An 18,339-nucleotide genomic window follows, 5' to 3' on the forward strand; every position below is an offset into this window, starting at 1 on the left:
TGCAAAAACCCAAATGGGAAGGGATTACCCAAGTTAGTTAGCAAACACCTTGAAGATTTATTTAGGAGGAGTTGTTGAGGAAGAGACAGGAGTATAGAAGACAATTCAAACTTCTTTTGATGACTAAGATAGGAATGAAAAGGAATCAGACCAAAATGGACAACAAACTCAGTGTTGGACACACTGTGTTGAGATGTTTTTACCATGCAGCCTTAGAGATCAAGACGCATATCTGAGCTTTAGTTAATAGAACAGAAATTCATTATCATCAGGCCAGCTGCCTAAATTAAAGGCTGGCTGGAATAGCCCAGTCAAGCTCAGAGTTATATATCAGACATATTTCATTTAAATTCATTCCCTTCAAACTGACTCTGCATATAGGGATCTATGTATATCTATTTCCATCTCATATATGGAATATTCAAAGAGGAGTATACCTACTTTCACTTTAAGAATTTATTTGGAATAACAGAACTAAAAAAATTGAAAACCCAGAAAAAGTATTTTAAAACTCAGATTTTGTGAGTTATTTTGTAATAGCCTGAAGTCATCAGTCTATTAAGTTGATGTACACAAAATGCTTTTTTAATCATACCTACATAAAATTTTTCAAAAGAATAATCAAAATATATGTAAGAAAAGATTCACTAACATGTTTCCACATACTACTGAACATAGTATGGCTATTTGTTATTATTAACATACTAATTTTATTTTGAGAAACCTTACATGTCATGTGCATAATAAGAATAGGCAACAAAATTTGGTTTTATTCGTATAAATTTCTCAGATCCTTAGGGTTTTGTTTTAGTTTTGTTTATTGTTGTTGCATTTATTTTCCTGGCAATGTGACAGAATTCAGCCATACTTTTAGTTCATATTACCAATCCTCTATACAAATGAACTCTTTTCGGGGCGCCTGGGTGGCTCAGTTGGTTAAGCGACTGCCTTCAGCTCGGGTCATGATCCTGGAGTCCCAGGATCGAGTCCCACATCGGGCTCCCTGCTCAGCAGGGAGTCTGCTTCTCCCTCTGACCCTCTTCCCTCTCGTGCTTTCTATCTCATTCTCTCTCTCTCTCTCAAATAAATAAATAAAATCTTAAAAAAAATAAATGAACTCTTTTCTAGTTATTTCTTTTTAACATATGCATACACAGTTAGTTACCAGCTCAATGGGTAGTAATAATTCTAGAGAGAAAAGAAGAAAGGAGTTTCCTGAGAGGGTATATCCAAGACAATGTGTCTGTGCAATGTAATAAGCCTTTACTGTTTCATCTCCTGGTTGTCTGCAAACTTTTCCACTGATAGAGATGAAGCACGTTATTAAAGAACTGCTAAATTAATATATAAATATTATAAATAAATACATAAGAATCTGCATATCTTTATTTTTGAGGCAGCACCATTCTTCACATTAACTAATTTGATTTCTAAAATTTAATTATGAACATTATTGGTATGAATCAATCATTTATTCTTTTTCTCCCTGAACATAATAAAAAAACCCAAATTTCAAAGAAATTTGTATTTCTAGAAATTGATAGTTTACTTTTTATAAAAATTGTATTAAGTTTTTTATCTTAATTCCTATAGTTTGCTTTTGACTCAATTGTAAAAGACATCACTTGGGAAACTAAACTACTTTTGACTACTGCTCCCCTCTCATTCTCCTGTTTCTGCCACAGATGACCTGTCAGTCATCTCATATATCAGAGTGTTCACACATGCCGCTCCATCTGCCTCCAAGTACCACCCATGGGCCCTTAACCTACCTTATATGCTTCCATGCTACCCTGAACTCCCTTTGCTGAGAACCATTAAACTTATGATAACTTGCTTAATGTCTGTTTTCTCCACTGGGCGCCATGAAAACAAAGACCTTCATGAAAGCACAGATTCACAAGAACTGGAATGTGGCAGACATATATGTTGATTGATTGATCCAAAATTCTAGAAAACACAGTGCCATTGTGACATTTTGAGAATGGCAGCACAGTAGCAAGACATTGTTGGTGCTGTTGCCCTGCAGTGGGCAGAACTACCCAGCCGTGTGAGAGAAATATAAGTACCCATCTCTTATAAAGGCACACCTTGTTCCACTCACTGTGCAACATTCTCCATATACATTTTATTTAAATTTTACAATAATTCCATGAAAAAGATGTCATTTGCATATCTATTTTAGAGGTGAGGAAAGTAGGGTACAACAGCTATGTGATTTGCAAAGGTCCTGCGGGTGTTAAGGATAAAAGGCAGCTATTTGATGAGTTCTGGGGAATTTGTTTTTTTTTTTAAGATTTTATTTATTTGACAGAGAGAGAGATAGCAAGAGCAGGAACACAAGCAGAGGGAGTGGGAGAAGGAGAAACAGGTTTCCTGCGGAGCAGGGAGCCCAATGTGGGACTTGATCCCAGGACCCTGGGATCATGACCTGAGCCGAAGGCAGATGCTTAACGACTGAGCCACCCAGGTGCCCAAGTTCTGGGGAATTTGAAATAGAAAGGGGAAAACATGATGAATTCCTGAGATTAGATGAAAAGAAATGATCTGTGGTGGAGACAAAACCCACTGAAAGATGGGCTGGTCGGAAATAATACTTAAGGACTTCAGAATCTGTATTTGACAATATACTATGTTTTTATTTTTCAAAAAGCTATCTTATTTAATTTTAGAAAAATACTGCAAGATAGACACACAGCTATTATTATTCCACTTATTATGTGATAGTTGTAGAGGTTAATACATTATATTAGCAAAAAATTTCATAAAAACCAAAACTGATGATTGAAGGAAAGACAATCTAAGATACAGTGAGAAAAGTTTTAAGGCAGATATTTTTAATAATGAAAAAAAATAATCCAGAAAAAATAAAACATATCAGAAGCCCCAGAAAGGAATTAAAATTTTAAATTTTAAAAGGGTGAGGAAGAGGGGAAAAAAGATACAAAATGGAAAAAGTAAGAAGTATATAAAGCATACTAGCCAAATAATTTTTACTCTTACCTGCTTTTGTTCTTTATATACTTTGAATTATAAATACAGGCAGTAAAGTATGTGTTAGTTTCCTCATTACTTTATAATGTCTTTATATTCCAAGAAATGAATGAAAAAATCCAGGATTTTATTATTTTGTTGCATCTGGCTAATATACTGGCATGAAAAGTTGGGTTAATACCTTTCTTTTGAACATTTACTTTAGGGCTATCTTTGAAATGCTTGAGGGTTAAAAAAAATTACCTAATGGATTGTTCCCTAAATGTCTGAGTTTGTTTTGCAATAAATGCAATGTTCTTCATTCTCCTAAAAGCAAAAAAAAAATAATTTATCTGAAGAAGAATGTAAAAATTCCATAATATAGAATTTGATGTTTTTGTCCATATTTGGGGGCGAGAAGCAAAATGATTGAAAAATATTGCTAAAAGGAAAAATGCTAAGGTTTATATGAATATGTGTTTTCACTATATAATAGTGTATGTATATTTAAGATTTCTACTTATGTAGGAGATATTTCAAGAAAACATTCATTTTTAATAATTTCAAGCTTTCCTTTTGGGCTTTTAATATCTACCTTTGATATGAAAAAGTTAAAATATTATAGAAAAAATAGCATAAATGAAAAAAATAAAGGTTTAATTCTATTTTGAGAGGTTTGACCTATGGAATTCATATTATAGTTATGTTATAATTATATAAGTGCTTTTTAGAAAAAGTCAAACATATAATGAAATATGTGTGCATACATGAAAACCATATATCTTTAGGAGAAACAGTAGCTCAAAACTCCTTAAAATTAGTGACCTTCAACTTATCCAATATAGATCAAAGACTCTTGAAAATGAAAAGTATAAATAGAGGTCATTTCAACTTCCTTTCAAATTTTACCTAGAAACACTGTACAAATCAGTGTCTACTTAAAGGTGTAAATGGATTACACAGATTAAGATACTTCAGGAATCAATATATTAACAATGAATTTAATTCTGAAGCACAATTCTTTGGGAAGAGAAAGTACTCTAATTTTATACAGAACATTTCAAAACCAAGAAAGAAGTTATTTCAGTTAGGGTGACATTGTATTTTATGGCACAAATATAAGTTCCTAAAATGTAGGTCATCATGCACATGCATGAATTTTATAAATTTCCTCCAGATAATGTTTCCAAACTATAATCAATTAAAGTTAGTAATGAGTACAAGAAGAAAACATAAATCATTATAGTAGCTTCTAACATGACAGAGCTAACTCTTAAACATGTTATCTTTTTCACTTAATAATTTATTATCTGCATAGATCTGTTAACCAATCATGATTTCAAAAATATTTTTAATGTGCTGTGTGTTAGTACTGGCTCTTAGATATCCTGAAGTAGAGAAGACTTTTAAGTATATTATACTAGAATTTCTCAAATCCAACTATTAAAACATTTTTTTAAAAAAACTATCAGACAGTAACAATTTTGGGGAACCAATGGTTTCAGAGACTCTGTCAGGAAAACAGTAATATGAGTAATACTTATACTTCCCACGAGGTGTAAGAGTCAGGATTTATGGTATCTCATCCATTGCATTTGACATTTACATAGGATGAACAGTCTTTGGGCTCTAATTATAGCCAACAGAGACCTTGAAGTTGGCTTATCCCCTGGGCTGCAGCATAAGGAGTGTAGGAGAGGTCTAAGGTGTGGGATCTGATGCCTTCCTCTTCATTTTAACCATTAGAATTCAGATGTTATTTGTTTGATACATATAAAAAGAACCTTCCCTCATTTTTTTTATTTTTATAAAATTTCATGTTTAAAACGAAAAGTTTGAAAGGTGTTCTTCTATATTACCAAGAAGAAACGTAAATTATTTCCATTCATGGCCCTTCATTCAGTCTTGCCTCCATCCAATCAATGCAATCTGTATACCTCCACTAGAATGACCTTTCCATAGTATAAATCAGATTTAGGTCAAACATGCACTGGACCATAATCCAGGAGACCAGTTTTTCACCCCCCAGCATTTTCTACATTTCCTTTCTTATAACTTAGCTTCCATGATATTGAACATCTCTTACTTCTGTTCATACACTGATCATTTTCACCCTCAATTTGAAACAGTGTCTCCGGGTGATAGATGCCCAGAGGAAGGCCAATTTTGAGAATGTAGAACCCAGGCTTTCCCCAGGTTTTCTCCATCTCAGTTATCCATTGTTCTACTGAGTTTATGCTGCCAAACACATTTCTGATTATTTTCTTCCTATGTCTCATACCCTTCAAAGGTTCTTCTGTTCTTAGGATCAGATGCAATTCTTTACTAAGGTCCCTTTCATAATATGGCTCTTGGCTACCCACAAACTTGATCTCTCATCTTGTCTGACCTCAAATTCAGTGTTCTCCTTACTTACAGATATTTGTCTGAATAATCTTATCCTTGGTGTCTCAATTTCCAGGAAGACTTCCTTGAGTACCCAAGATTGATAGTCATATATATATATATCCTTCCTGTATCTTTCAATAGAAAGCAAGTATTCATTAACTATTTATTTACAAATGTGACTGCTGCAGTCTCTGTTTATATGGGAAATCTATTAATAGATATAAGTAACTAATGCATATATGAATGATTAAAGGGATATAATGGCAACAAATCTATACTTTTAGCTATGGGAATTATATTAGTACTGCAACATCATACTGTGACATATTAGTGAGAAAACTTTTTCTAACACTGAAAAGGCTGCATTTTAATAAGGATGAAGATTACAAAGAACAAGCTGAACTGTTATATGGCAATAAACTTCTATGATGGAATCTCCCCAGCAACACTAAGGGAAACAGAAGAATGTATTACCTCCTGCTAGGTTGCCGATGTAAACTGAAGTATGGGAAATGCAGTGCTATTTAGTGTGTCTTGTACTGTCTAGAAAATTCAGGGAAATAGTTTTCCCTGAGGACTTTCATGCACAAGAGACAAGTAACGAGAACTAGCTTGACATTCCCAGACCTGCTTCCAAACCTGTAGCAGTCTAGTGTAAACTAAGGTCACAGAGACTCTATTCCCTACCACAAGTCTCTAATCTGGTCTTCTAACTTATTTTTTCATTATTGTTTATTTTATTTTTAAAAATATCTTGTAAGAAATGATAAACATACTTGTTTGTTTGTTTTATATTAAGGCAGCAATTCTCCCCATTGCTGATGTACTAACAGTGCAGAACTTGCTTTAAATGAAGCTCAGTTAAGCACTCAGTACACCTCCTCCCCTTTCCTGGAATCTATATTTTACCATAAGACCTTTGGTTTGCTTTCACAGTCACTTCAAAGCTGGAGGGCCTGATCAAGATGCAAAGCAGACAGACAAAATGTGAACAGCTAAAGGGTATCAGTAGTATTGCTGCTATGGCCTTCCCAAACCCAAACACTTAAAGAATCTGCTAGACATATATTTTTAAGGATTTTTTCCACATGCATATCAAGTAGAGAAAATAACAATATTATTGAACTGTTTTAATAAAATTTTGGAACAAAACATGTTTTAATTTATATATTACAATTACCTTTTTTTTCTTCTTTTTTTTGTATTTAAAAATAACTTTTGGGCTCATTCCATTGAGTAAAGCCAGCTCAGTGGTTTGCCCAGGACTCTTCTGATGCATGTCTGTTGTCCTGACATAATTATTAATAGTTTCCTATTACTGTGCAAGTGTCACAGTTTTAGTGATGAATACTCTGTTAATCATAAGCAGACAAGCTCTTTCCTTCCCTCCCACTTCTCAAATGGCCTTGAAGTTAAGAACTTCCAGTAACAACGGCAGAGCAAGATGGCAGAGGAGTAGGAGACCTGGATTTCGTCTGGTCTCAGGAATTCAGCTGAATAGGGATCAAACCATTCTGAATATCAACGAACTCAATAGGAGATTGAGGAAAAGAATACCAACAAGCCTCTGAACAGAAAAGCGACCACTTTCTGGAAGGTAGGACGTGCGGAGAAGTGAATCTGAGGTGATATTCGGAAGGATAGATGGCGGGGGAAGGGGCCTCCGTTGGCCACTTCTGGCAAGTGATAGAGCCACAGAGCACAAAATTGGAACTTGTAGAAGTCTGCTCCGCTGAGGGACGTCACTCCAGTGGCTAAGCTGGGGGTGGAACCCTCGTGGAACAGTGTGGTCTCAGGACCCTCGGGGTCACAGAAAGACCGGGGGTGCCTGAGTGTAGCAGAGCTCCCAGGTATCAGGGCGGGGAAGCTGGCTGCAGAGACGGAGCCGAGGAGTGGGCTCTCAGTTCAGGGTTGCCATAAACCATGATCCGGGGCACAGTCGGGCCACTGCTCCTCCAGCAGGGACCCAACAAGTGGCAGAGCCGGGGAGATTCCCCTTCCTCCCCCGTTAGGACCGGCGCGGGAGCGCACCCCAGGGATCTGTTGGGTTTGGAGACTCCACACGGGGTTGGGTGCCAGAGATAGAAATGCTTGGTCACAGGCCAGGTGAGCATGGAGCGCGGCCGGAGACTGGGGAGATGGGAGTGACTGACTACTTTTCTCTGGAGGTGCACTGGGGGGCAGGGCCCTGAGTTCTCGACTCCTCCTGGTGGAGATTGGGAGGCCGCCATTTTCACTCTCCTCCTCCAAAGGTGTATGGAGAGCTTGCAGGGAACAAAAGCTCCCGAGAGCAAACCCGAGCAGATTGCTTAGGCCGGACCGAAAAGGGCGGGGAAATTCCGCCTCCGGCAAAGACATTTGGGAACCTCGGCAACAGGCCCCTCCCCAAGAAGATCAGCACGAACAGCCCGCCAAGACCAAGTTTACCCTTCAATGAGAACAGGAGAACTCCAGCGCTAGGGGAATATTGCATATAAAATTCAGGGCTTTTTTACCATGATTCATTAGTCTTTCAAAGTTAATTTTTCTAAACTGTTTTTTTTTTTTTGAATTTTCTTTTTCCTTTTTTCAACCAACATCTTATCAATCCCTTTTTAAAAAAAAATAATTTTTCACTTTTAGAGTCATATTTTATCCCTTCATAGTAGTTACCCTTATTTTTGGGATATATATAAAATTATATATAAATAATTAAAATTTTGAAATACAGTTTCTTCTAACATATCAAAATATACCCTAAATCTCTAGTGTATGGCTTTGTTCTAGTCTCCTGCCTGATGACATTCTCTCCCGTTTTTTTATCTTTCTTTTTTTTTAATCCTCTTCATTCTTTTTTCAAGCACCTTATCAATTCCTTTTATATTTTTTTATAATTTTCATCTTTAGAGTCATATTCCATCCCTTCATTATATCAACCCTTATTTTGTACATATATAAGTCTATCTTTCTTTAAAATTTTAGGAGGCACTCTCTTCTAACACACCAAAATAACCCAAAATCTAGTGTGTGACTGATCTATGCACTAGCCTGAATAAATTTGATCATATTCTGTTTTTGTTTGTTTTGTTCTGTTTTTGTTTGTTTTTATCTTTTTCTTTTTCTTTTTTTCTCTTTCTTTTTTCTTTCTTTCCCTTTCTTTTCCCCTGGTTCAGGTCTTTTCTGATTTGTTTAGAGTATATTTTCTGGGGACATTGTTAACCTGTTAACATTTTGTTCTATAATTCATCTATTCTCCTCTGGACAAAATGACAAGATGAAAAAAATCACCTCAACAAAAAGAACAAGAGGTAGTACTGTCTGCCGGGGACATACTCACTACAGACATTTGTGCGATGTCAGACCTAGAGTCCAGAATCATGATTTTAAAGATACTGGCTGGGCTTGAAAAAAGCATGGAAGTTATTAGAGAAGCCCTTCCTGAAGAAATAGAAGAACTAAAATCTAACCAAGTCGAAATCAAAAAGGCTATTAATGAGGTGCAATCAAAAATGGGGGCACTAACTGCTAGGATAAATGAGGCAGAAGAGAGAATTAGCGATATACAAGACCAAATGATGGAAAATAAAGAAGCTGAGAAAAAGAGAGATAAACAACTACGGGATCACGAGGGCAGAATTCGAGAGATAAGCGATACGATAAGACAGAACAACATTACAATAATTGGGATCCCAGAAGAGGAAGAAAGAGAGAGAGAGGCAGAAGGTATATTGGAGCAAGTTATAGCAGAGAACTTCCCTAATTTGGGGAAGGAAACAGGCATCAAAATCCAGGAGGCCCAGAGAAACCCTCTCAAAATCAATAAAAATAGGTCAACACCCCGACATCTAATAGTAAAACTTATGAGTCTCAGAGACAAAGAGAAAATCTTGAAAGTAGCTCGGGAGAAGAGATATGTAACCTATAATGGTAGAAACATTAGATTGACAACAGACCTGTCCACAGAGACCTGGCAGGCCAGAAAGGACTGGCATGATGTCTTCAGAACACTAAACGAGAAAAATATGCAGCCAAGAATACTATAACCAGCTAGGCTGTCACTGAAAATAGAAGGAGAGATAAAAAGCTCCCAGGACAAACAAGTACTAAGGAGAACTGCAAACACAAAACCAGCCCTACAAGAAATATTGAAAGGGGTCCTGTAAGCAAAGAGAGGGAATAGAAGCAGCATAGACCAGAAAGGAACAGAGACAATACACAGTAACAGTCACCTTACAGGCAATACAATGGCACTAAATTCATATCTTTCAATAGTTACCCTGAATGTAAATGGGCTAAATGCCCTAATCAAAAGACACAGGCTATCAGATTGGATTAAAAAACAAGACCCATCAATATACTGTCTGCAAGAGACTCATTTTAGACCCAAAGACACCCCCAGATTGAAAGTGAGGGGGTGGAAAACCATTTACCATGCTAATGGACACCAAAAGAAAGCAGGGGTGGCAATCCTTACATCAGACAAATTAGATTTTAAACCAAAGACTGTAAAAAGAGATGAGGAAGGACACTATATCCTACTTAAAGGGTCTATCCAACAAGAAGATCTAACCATTGTAAATATCTATGCCCCTAACATGGGAGCAGCCAATTATATAAGGCAATTAATAACAAAAGCAAAGAAACACATTGACAACAATACAATAATAGTGGGAGACCTTAACACCTCCCTGACTGAAATGGACAGATCATCTAAGCAAAAGATCAACAAGGAAATAAAGACTTTAAATGACACACTGGACCCAATGGACTTCACAAACATATTCAGCACATTCCATCCCAAAGCAACAGAATACACATTCTTGTCTAGTGGCCGTGGAACATTCTCCAGAATAGATCACATCCTAGGTCACAAATCAGGTCTCAACCGAATCAAAAGATTGGGATTATTCCCTGCATATTTTCAGACCACAATGCTTTGAAACTAGAACTCAATCACAAGAGGTAAGTCAGAAAGAACTCAAATACATGGAGGCTAAAGAGTATCCTACTAAGGAATGAATGGATCAACCAGGAAATTAAAGAAGAATTAAAAAAAAATCATGGAAATAAATGAAAATGAAAACACAACTGTTCCAAATCTTTGGGATACAGCAAAGGCAGTCCTAAGAGGAAAGTATATAGCAATACAAGCCTTTCTCAAGAAACAAGAAAGGTCTCAAATACACAACCTTACTCTACACCTAAAGGAGCTAGAGAACAAAAAGCAAACAAAGCATAATCCCAGCAGGAGAAGAGAAATAATAAAGATCAGACCTGAAATCAATGAAATAGAAACCAAAAGAGCAGTAGAACAGATCAATGAACCTGGAGCTGGTTCTTTGAAAGAATTCACAAGATTCATAAACCCCTGGCCAGACTTATCAAAAAGAAAAGAGAAATGACACAAATCAACAAAATCATGAATGGAAGAGGAGACATCACAACCAACACCAAAGAAATACAAACAATTATAAGAACATATTATGAGCAACTCTATGCCAGCAAATTAGATAACCTGGAAGAAATGGATGCATTCCTAGAGATGTATCAACTACCAAAATTGAACCAGGAAGAAATAGAAAGCCTGAACAGACCTATAACCACTAAGGAAATTGAAGTAGTCATTAAATCTCCCAACAAACAAAAGCCCAGTGCCAGATGGCTTCCCAGGGGAATTCTAACATATCAAAATATACCCTAAATCTCTAGTGTATGGCTTTGTTCTAGTCTCCTGCCTGATGACATTCTCTCCCGTTTTTTTATCTTTCTTTTTTTTTAATCCTCTTCATTCTTTTTTCAAGCACCTTATCAATTCCTTTTATATTTTTTTATAATTTTCATCTTTAGAGTCATATTCCATCCCTTCATTATATCAACCCTTATTTTGTACATATATAAGTCTATCTTTCTTTAAAATTATAGGAGGCACTTTCTTCTAAGAGACCAAAATACACCCAAAATCATAAAGGAGAACACAAGCAGCAACCTCTTCGACCTCAGCGGCAGCAACTTCTTCCTAGAAACATCGCCAAAGGCAAGGGAAGCAAGGGCAAAAAGGAACTATTGGGATTTCATCAAGATAAAAAGCTTTTGCATATCAAAAGAAACAGTCAACAAAACCAAAAGACAACCGACAGAATGGGAGATGATATTTGCAAATGACATATCAGATAAAGGGCTAGTGTCCAAAATATATAAAGAACTTATCAAACTCAACACCCAAGGAACAAATAATCCAATCAAGAAATGGGCAGAAGACATGAACAGACATTTTTCCAAAGAAGACATCCAAATGGACAACAGACACATGAAAAAGTGCTCAACATTGCTCGGCATCAGGGAAGAATAAATCAAAACCTCAGTGAGATACCAACTCACACCATTCAGATTGGCTAAAATTAACAAGTCAGGAAATGACAGATGTTGGCGGGGATGCGGAGAAAGGGGAGCCCTCCTACACTGTTGGTGGGAATGCAAGCTGGTTCAACCACTCTGGAAAACAGTATGGAGTTTCCTTAAAAAGTTGAAAATAGAGCTACCATAAGATCCAGCAATTGTACTACTGGGTATTTACCACAAAGATAGAAATGTAGGGATCCGAAGGGGTACCTGTCCCCCAATGTTTATAGCAGGAATGTCCACAATAGCCAAACTGTGGAAAGAGCCAAGATTTCCATCGATAGATAAATGGATAAAGAAGAGGTGGTATATATACACAATGGAATATTATGCAGCCATCAAAAGGAATGAGATCTTGCCATTTGCAACGATGTGGATGGAACTGGAGGGTGTTATGCTGAGTGAAATAAGTCGATCAGAGAAAGACATGTGTCATATTACCTCACTGATATGAGGAATTCTCAATCTCAGGAAACAAACTGAGGGTTGTTGGATTGGGGGTGGGGTGTGAGGGAAGGGGTGGCTGGGTGATAGACATTGGGGAGGTTATGTGCTATGGTGAGTGCTGTGAATTGTGCAAGACGGTTGAATCACAGATCTGTACCTCTGAAACAATAATGCAATATATGTTAAGAAAAAAAAAAAGGAAGACGATAGCAGGAGGGGAAGAATGAAGGGGAGTAAATCGGAGGGGGAGATGAACTGTGAGAGATGATGGACTCTGAAAGCCAAACTGAGGGTTCTAGAGGGGAGGGTGTTGGGGGGATGGGTTAGCTTGGTGGTGGATATTAAACAGGGCACGTTCTGCGTGGAGCACTGGGTGTTATGTACAAACAATGAATCATGGAACACTACATCAGAAACTAATGACATAATATATGGTGATTAACATAACAATAAAAAATTTAAAAAAACTAATGATGTAATGTATGGCGATTAACATAGCAATAAAAAAATTTAAAGAAAAAAAAAATCTTCCAGTAACAGAAAATGGGAAGATGGTGATTACCACTCACCACGGCCATTGGCTTTTTCTGCGTCAAGCTTGTACTGACTAAAATCTCATTCTTGCCAAATGATATGCCCTAGATGGCATCATAAGCATTTGCTTAGGGTCTCCTGAGTACTCATTCCTTCCTAGCACACTCAGGCAAGAATACCTCAACATGTCATACAGATTGTCCACATCTGTATTTTCTCCTTTACCACACAAAGAGATGAAACAGGATCCTGACATTGATTTAGATTATACTATCCTTAAAAGAAATATTAAATTGAGGCATTCAGAAATGTGTTCAGATGAATTTTATTTCTTTCTTCTCATTTACAAGGTATGATTCTTACCTTTTCATGTGATAGTTTGGTGACAATCATAGCTATAACACTTTGCTTATAAAATCACACTTTAACTTTTTTCTAACCACTTTATTTTTAAAGTTATTTATTACATTAATTTAATAATTATGATATTAAATAACAATTAAATTGGTAAATGTGTTAATTTAATACTCAGGAGCCTATCCCGAGTTGAATGGATATTTTATTCAAAAGAAAGTCTTTGGTCATAGGAAAAGGTATGGCAGTCTCATTGGAGTGTCAGCAAAAGAGCCACAGCACTGGAAATTCCATATTTAGATAAATATTCTTTTGGCATTATGCAAAGGCAATGCACTGGACAGTCAAATCAATCTGACCAGCATGTGTGCTATTTAATTTCACTATGTCAAAAAAAAATTGGCCATCCTTAAATAATGTGAGCTTTTGTGTCACAATCTCAATTACAGGGTCATGAAAAATCCTAAGATCTCAGACACCAACCCACATTGTACTTGGCTGGGAGCTGCAGGACTGTACCATGGACTCCCATCTTTCCCACCATCCCAAACCTCTCACTTTCTGCACACTGCCTTTCTTACACATTTATATCACTATCTTGTTTTATCTGTATTTGTTTTTGGAAAATTCTGTACAATGCTTAAGTTTTAGGTAAGATATAAGTTTCCCAGTAAAGGATTACTCATTAATCTTTAAAATTAGTGGGAATGAATAAATGGGTTTATTTCTTAGGCCATACTTCGATAAAGGAAAAAGTGGAGTGGATCTGAGGAATAGATTGTGTCATGGGAAGGAAAAGAATGTCCTCCATGGGGACCAGAGCCCCAAGTCAGAAAATTCAGCAGTGACTCCAGTACTGGGAGATTATTGGTGGGTGAGGGGTCAGTTGTGTTTTAAGGATTTTTAAGATATTACTAACCGAGAAGATTCCTTTCATCATTCAATATACATCACTCTCAGAGGAAGATCCTTTGTGGAAAAGGCACCCAATCAGATAGTACAAGACCTTACCAGGCCAAGTAAGGGCTAACAAGGGTTATAGTCCCTGGATAGAAATTCTAAACCCCAAATTCTTCCATACTATGACTCTAACATATTACCTATAAAACTAAACTCTAAAAAATGTTTTCCTTATTTGGATATTGGAGTTACTGATGCAGAAAAATAATAAAAAAACACTTTGTTTAAAAAACTTGTGTTTGCAGAAAAAAAATTTTCCCTTAAGAGCCTAAACCTTTAGTAAAAGAATATATATATAAAATATATTATGCACATATTATAATATATTATAAAGTATAATGTATATATATTACACATACATATTCACTTTATACAGTTATAATGTTTTGTGGAAACGTTTGTTTTATTAAAAATTCAAACTTGTTTTTCTATAAACAGAATAAAGCATGATATATCTTCTATTAACAAAAATGAGGATCTTAAATTTGATACATGATAACCAATTAAAATACTGACAGGAGTTAGAAGTTGTTTCAGTCATTCTTAAATTACAGTGTCTGCAGCACTTTTCTCAGAGCTGACCGGAACACATTACCTTTGTTGCAGCATCAAAGCAGATAAATCCTGTGCTAAAGTCAATTGTGAGTCCCATTAGATGACTTTCTAGCACACATGCATATGTCTTGCACTAGACAGAACAGAAAACACTGTTACTTTTCATGTGATTGAACCAATATCAATATTAATAGCCAACATTTTTCAAAGACTGCTGTGACAGCTCCATAATAAGTGATCTAACTTAATATCAGCAATAATTATATAAGAAACATAGTGTTATTGACATCTTAATGTTAATAAAGCAAGCCAAATATTTTTTCACCTGCCAAGGGGTATGCAGGACATTTCCAAACCTGCTCCATGTGAACTTGTCTTTACCTTGTGCCACACTGACACTCTTTGCTATATTGGCAATAAAACTGGTATAAAAATGTTTAAGTTTAGGCAAAATTATGTTACACTGTTATATTCTATATCTAAATATCATTACATTTTCATTAAAACAAAAGTGAATTATTAAAGGTTAAGTTATTACTTCAATTCTTGGCATATCAATTTCATGGATATTATTAAAAGAGAACTCTCAGGCACACAAACACAGATTTGGTAACCAAGCAAAAAATATAAGAACATCTTTACCTTAAGAGTCTGTCATATAATGTTCATCCATGTGGTACAAGTTATATCCCAAAGATATTTACCACTTGCTTATTATTTGTATAAACCTACTGATTCTTCAAAAATCAATAATGACTTTTCACACTAAGATCAGATTAAATTATATTTTACTTATATAAATATTTTCGAAAAACTACTAAAATAGAAATACTAAAATTTAACAATAACAAATATGAAATAAAAACTCAGGATTTATATGCCACATGATGCATATTTATGTCCAAGGCCAATTTTTTTCATTTAATTGCAAACTCTACTGGGATAATCAAATGAAGAAAAATACTCATAAATCACGAACAAGGAGGGAGAAAGGGAAGAAGAGAAAGAGATAAACTGATCTTAAGCAAATTTTCAATACTAATTATTACATCATATTTGTTTTATAATACTGTATATAAAAGTACATTAAGTGAATCACATTCTGACTATAATGATGTCTAAATGCTTCAAGTTGCCTTCACCAAAAAGCTATACTCATGGCTTTAAGCCCAATTTGCATAGTAAAGTTATAGCCATGCCAAATTATTCCTTTGAAGTCAAGTTTTCAAAAACCAGCTCAGAAAATAAACTTAATGGGCTATTAAGTTCAGTTTTGGGTGTAATTTTATTTGTTTAATGCATGGGCATCTTCCATGCTTGTATCCACCCATCATTAATTTATTAAAACTACTGTCAATATTAAATATTCAAGGCTATCTCGTTCCCTCTAATTTAGGCATAATTGTTTGTTATTCTCAATTACTATTTAAAAGAATACATTGGATGAAAACACCTTCAGTACAGAACATTAAAATCTATCTCATTAAATTCAGAATTACAAATGAAACTAATTCATCAATAATCATTAAATTGAAACAGATATGATACAGAGACTCACTGAAGTTTAATTCTATAATTTATAATCTTTTAATAAACATGATGACTATACTTAATATGTATTTTAATATTATATTTGATTTTTTTTATTTGGTTGCACTTTATTGGCCATTCTTGGAAGGAATAATGTAATAAGAATAAACATTATGTGATTTTTGTGTGTGTTTTTTTTTCTTTTATGTTTTTTTTAATTTTATTATGTTAATCACCATACACTACATCATTAGTTTTTGATGTAGTATTCCATGATTCATTGTTTGTGTATAACACCCAGTGCTCCATTCAATACATGCCCTCTTTAATACCCATCACTGGGCTAACCCATCCTTCCACTCCCTCCCCTCTAGAACCCTCAGTTGATTTGTTTCATTTCTCTGTTTATTTTATAATAAAAATTGAATTATAGTTTGAAAAAAGCAAAAAATTACACATTTTAGGGACAACTTGAAACATTTTGAAAGATTTTTGCACAATTATATGTTATTACACAACATTTGAAGATATATCACACATAAAATACTTTTTAATATGTCCTTTTGGATGATAACTAAATGTAGCTGAATTAAACACATATGAGTTTCAAATAATAATAATAATGAAAGAAAATAAATTTTATAAATCATATGCTTTTTCATTAAAAGTCCTATTTTAAAAAAGCTATATTTATTCAAATTGAATTATTGTAAGGTAAAAAAAATTAAATTGTCTACCCTTTACCAGTATTATTTACTTACTCTGGAAAATTTTTCAGAAACAGGACAAATAAAGATACTAAAAGTACCATAAATGAATTAGGCCCAATACAGGTACTTTGAATGCTGATATGTTGTAAGATTTTACTCATATAAATTGTCATCTTCCTGTTTCAATATTCACTACATTTTCCAAATTTTAAGATGTTAATTTAAATGACAATGTAGAATATTTAGAAATACCTGCTCTTAATGGATAACCTCTTAATTAAATATGTAGATATTTATATCAATATTAAGTACATCAGAGATCCAAAAATATGTAAGTAGATAAGTAGATTAGAAGCTAGAAAATGTTAGGGTGCAATCCCATGACTGAAAACCAATTTCAAAGTTAAAAAAAATATTTAATTCATTAATTTGTATTAGTCAATTCACTAATTTTCTATCTTTCTGCCTATTTCACAAAGGGACATATGTTCCTTCTTTATTATATTTCTTTATCAACTTTAATGCTAGTGGAAATATTGAGAACACAGAAGAAAAAAGAAAAACAGAAGGATGTAAATATATTCACATCCTTGAATTTTGAAAATAGCACCTCCAAAGTGTTCAGTCATTGATTATTATTTCTGATGCAGTAAGCAAAGGGAAACTATAAGATGTATAAAACAACCAAAATCTAACAAAACATTAAATATTTTACTTTTTACTTGCTATACACATCTTAAATAAGTATTAAGTATTATGAGATAGTCCAAAGAAATGCATTGAACATCAGCTTAGAGAATATGAAGCCCAGACTCAAAAAACAAAACAAAACAAAACAAAAAAGATTTTAAATTACATGAGAACAACATAATATTATTTCATTTCTAAACATCAGGAGAGTTAAAAAGAAATCTTAAATTGAGAACAACAGATAGATATCTCTATGTAGTTGGTTACAAGTGAAATGTGATATTCTAAGGAAATTATAATTGGGAAAATTTAAAGATAGCAATATAAATAACAAAAATGTCAACTCCTATTCAACTAACATATTTTAGTGCTTAAAATGGTCTTGGATGTTGATATTTGGAAAAAAATTATATTGAAGATGTTATTCATCTTTCCATTTTAGATATTAAACTATTTATTGAATTGAGATTCTATACAGCTAAGTTATTGAAACAATATTCCTCAGTTTCATTAACATTTTAAGATATATGAAGATCAGCAGAGCTATTATGAAGTGTCAGTTGAGCAATGAAACAAGTGAAATTTGAGTCTTCACCCTGTCTTTTTCCCCTGATTTAAATGTCATACTGGTGCAAACTGATATGTTCAATATAGAAGGTTATAGTCAGAAATAAAGGAAATAAATATATGTTACACATCAGTTCAACAGATTGAAAAGATATACATCCAAGTCTCCTATTATAGCCAAGTATTCCAGGAGAGTCAGTGCTATATTATCATCATATGTTTGTTTTTGAAATTAAGTGTTCATGTGTCTATT

General features: G+C 34.5%; 1 protein-coding gene across 4 annotated transcripts in view; it reads right to left on the reverse strand.

The window, feature by feature from the left end:
• SNTG1 (syntrophin gamma 1) overlaps positions 1 to 18,339 on the reverse strand; it is a 346,950-nt gene that overhangs the window by 42,186 nt on the left and 286,425 nt on the right. For all 4 annotated transcript variants that reach the window (XM_028119009.1, XM_028119008.1, XM_088023148.1 and 1 more), the window contains one exon: positions 14,630 to 14,722. In XM_028119009.1, the coding sequence (XP_027974810.1) occupies positions 14,630 to 14,722 (93 nt within the window). The remainder of the gene's footprint in view (positions 1 to 14,629; positions 14,723 to 18,339) is intronic.

The sequence above is a fragment of the Eumetopias jubatus genome, unplaced genomic scaffold (assembly GCF_037043125.1).
Source record: "Eumetopias jubatus isolate StellerSeaLion01/CBP00866 unplaced genomic scaffold, mEumJub1_p1.0 scaffold_4, whole genome shotgun sequence".
Classification (NCBI taxonomy): domain Eukaryota; kingdom Metazoa; phylum Chordata; class Mammalia; order Carnivora; family Otariidae; genus Eumetopias; species Eumetopias jubatus.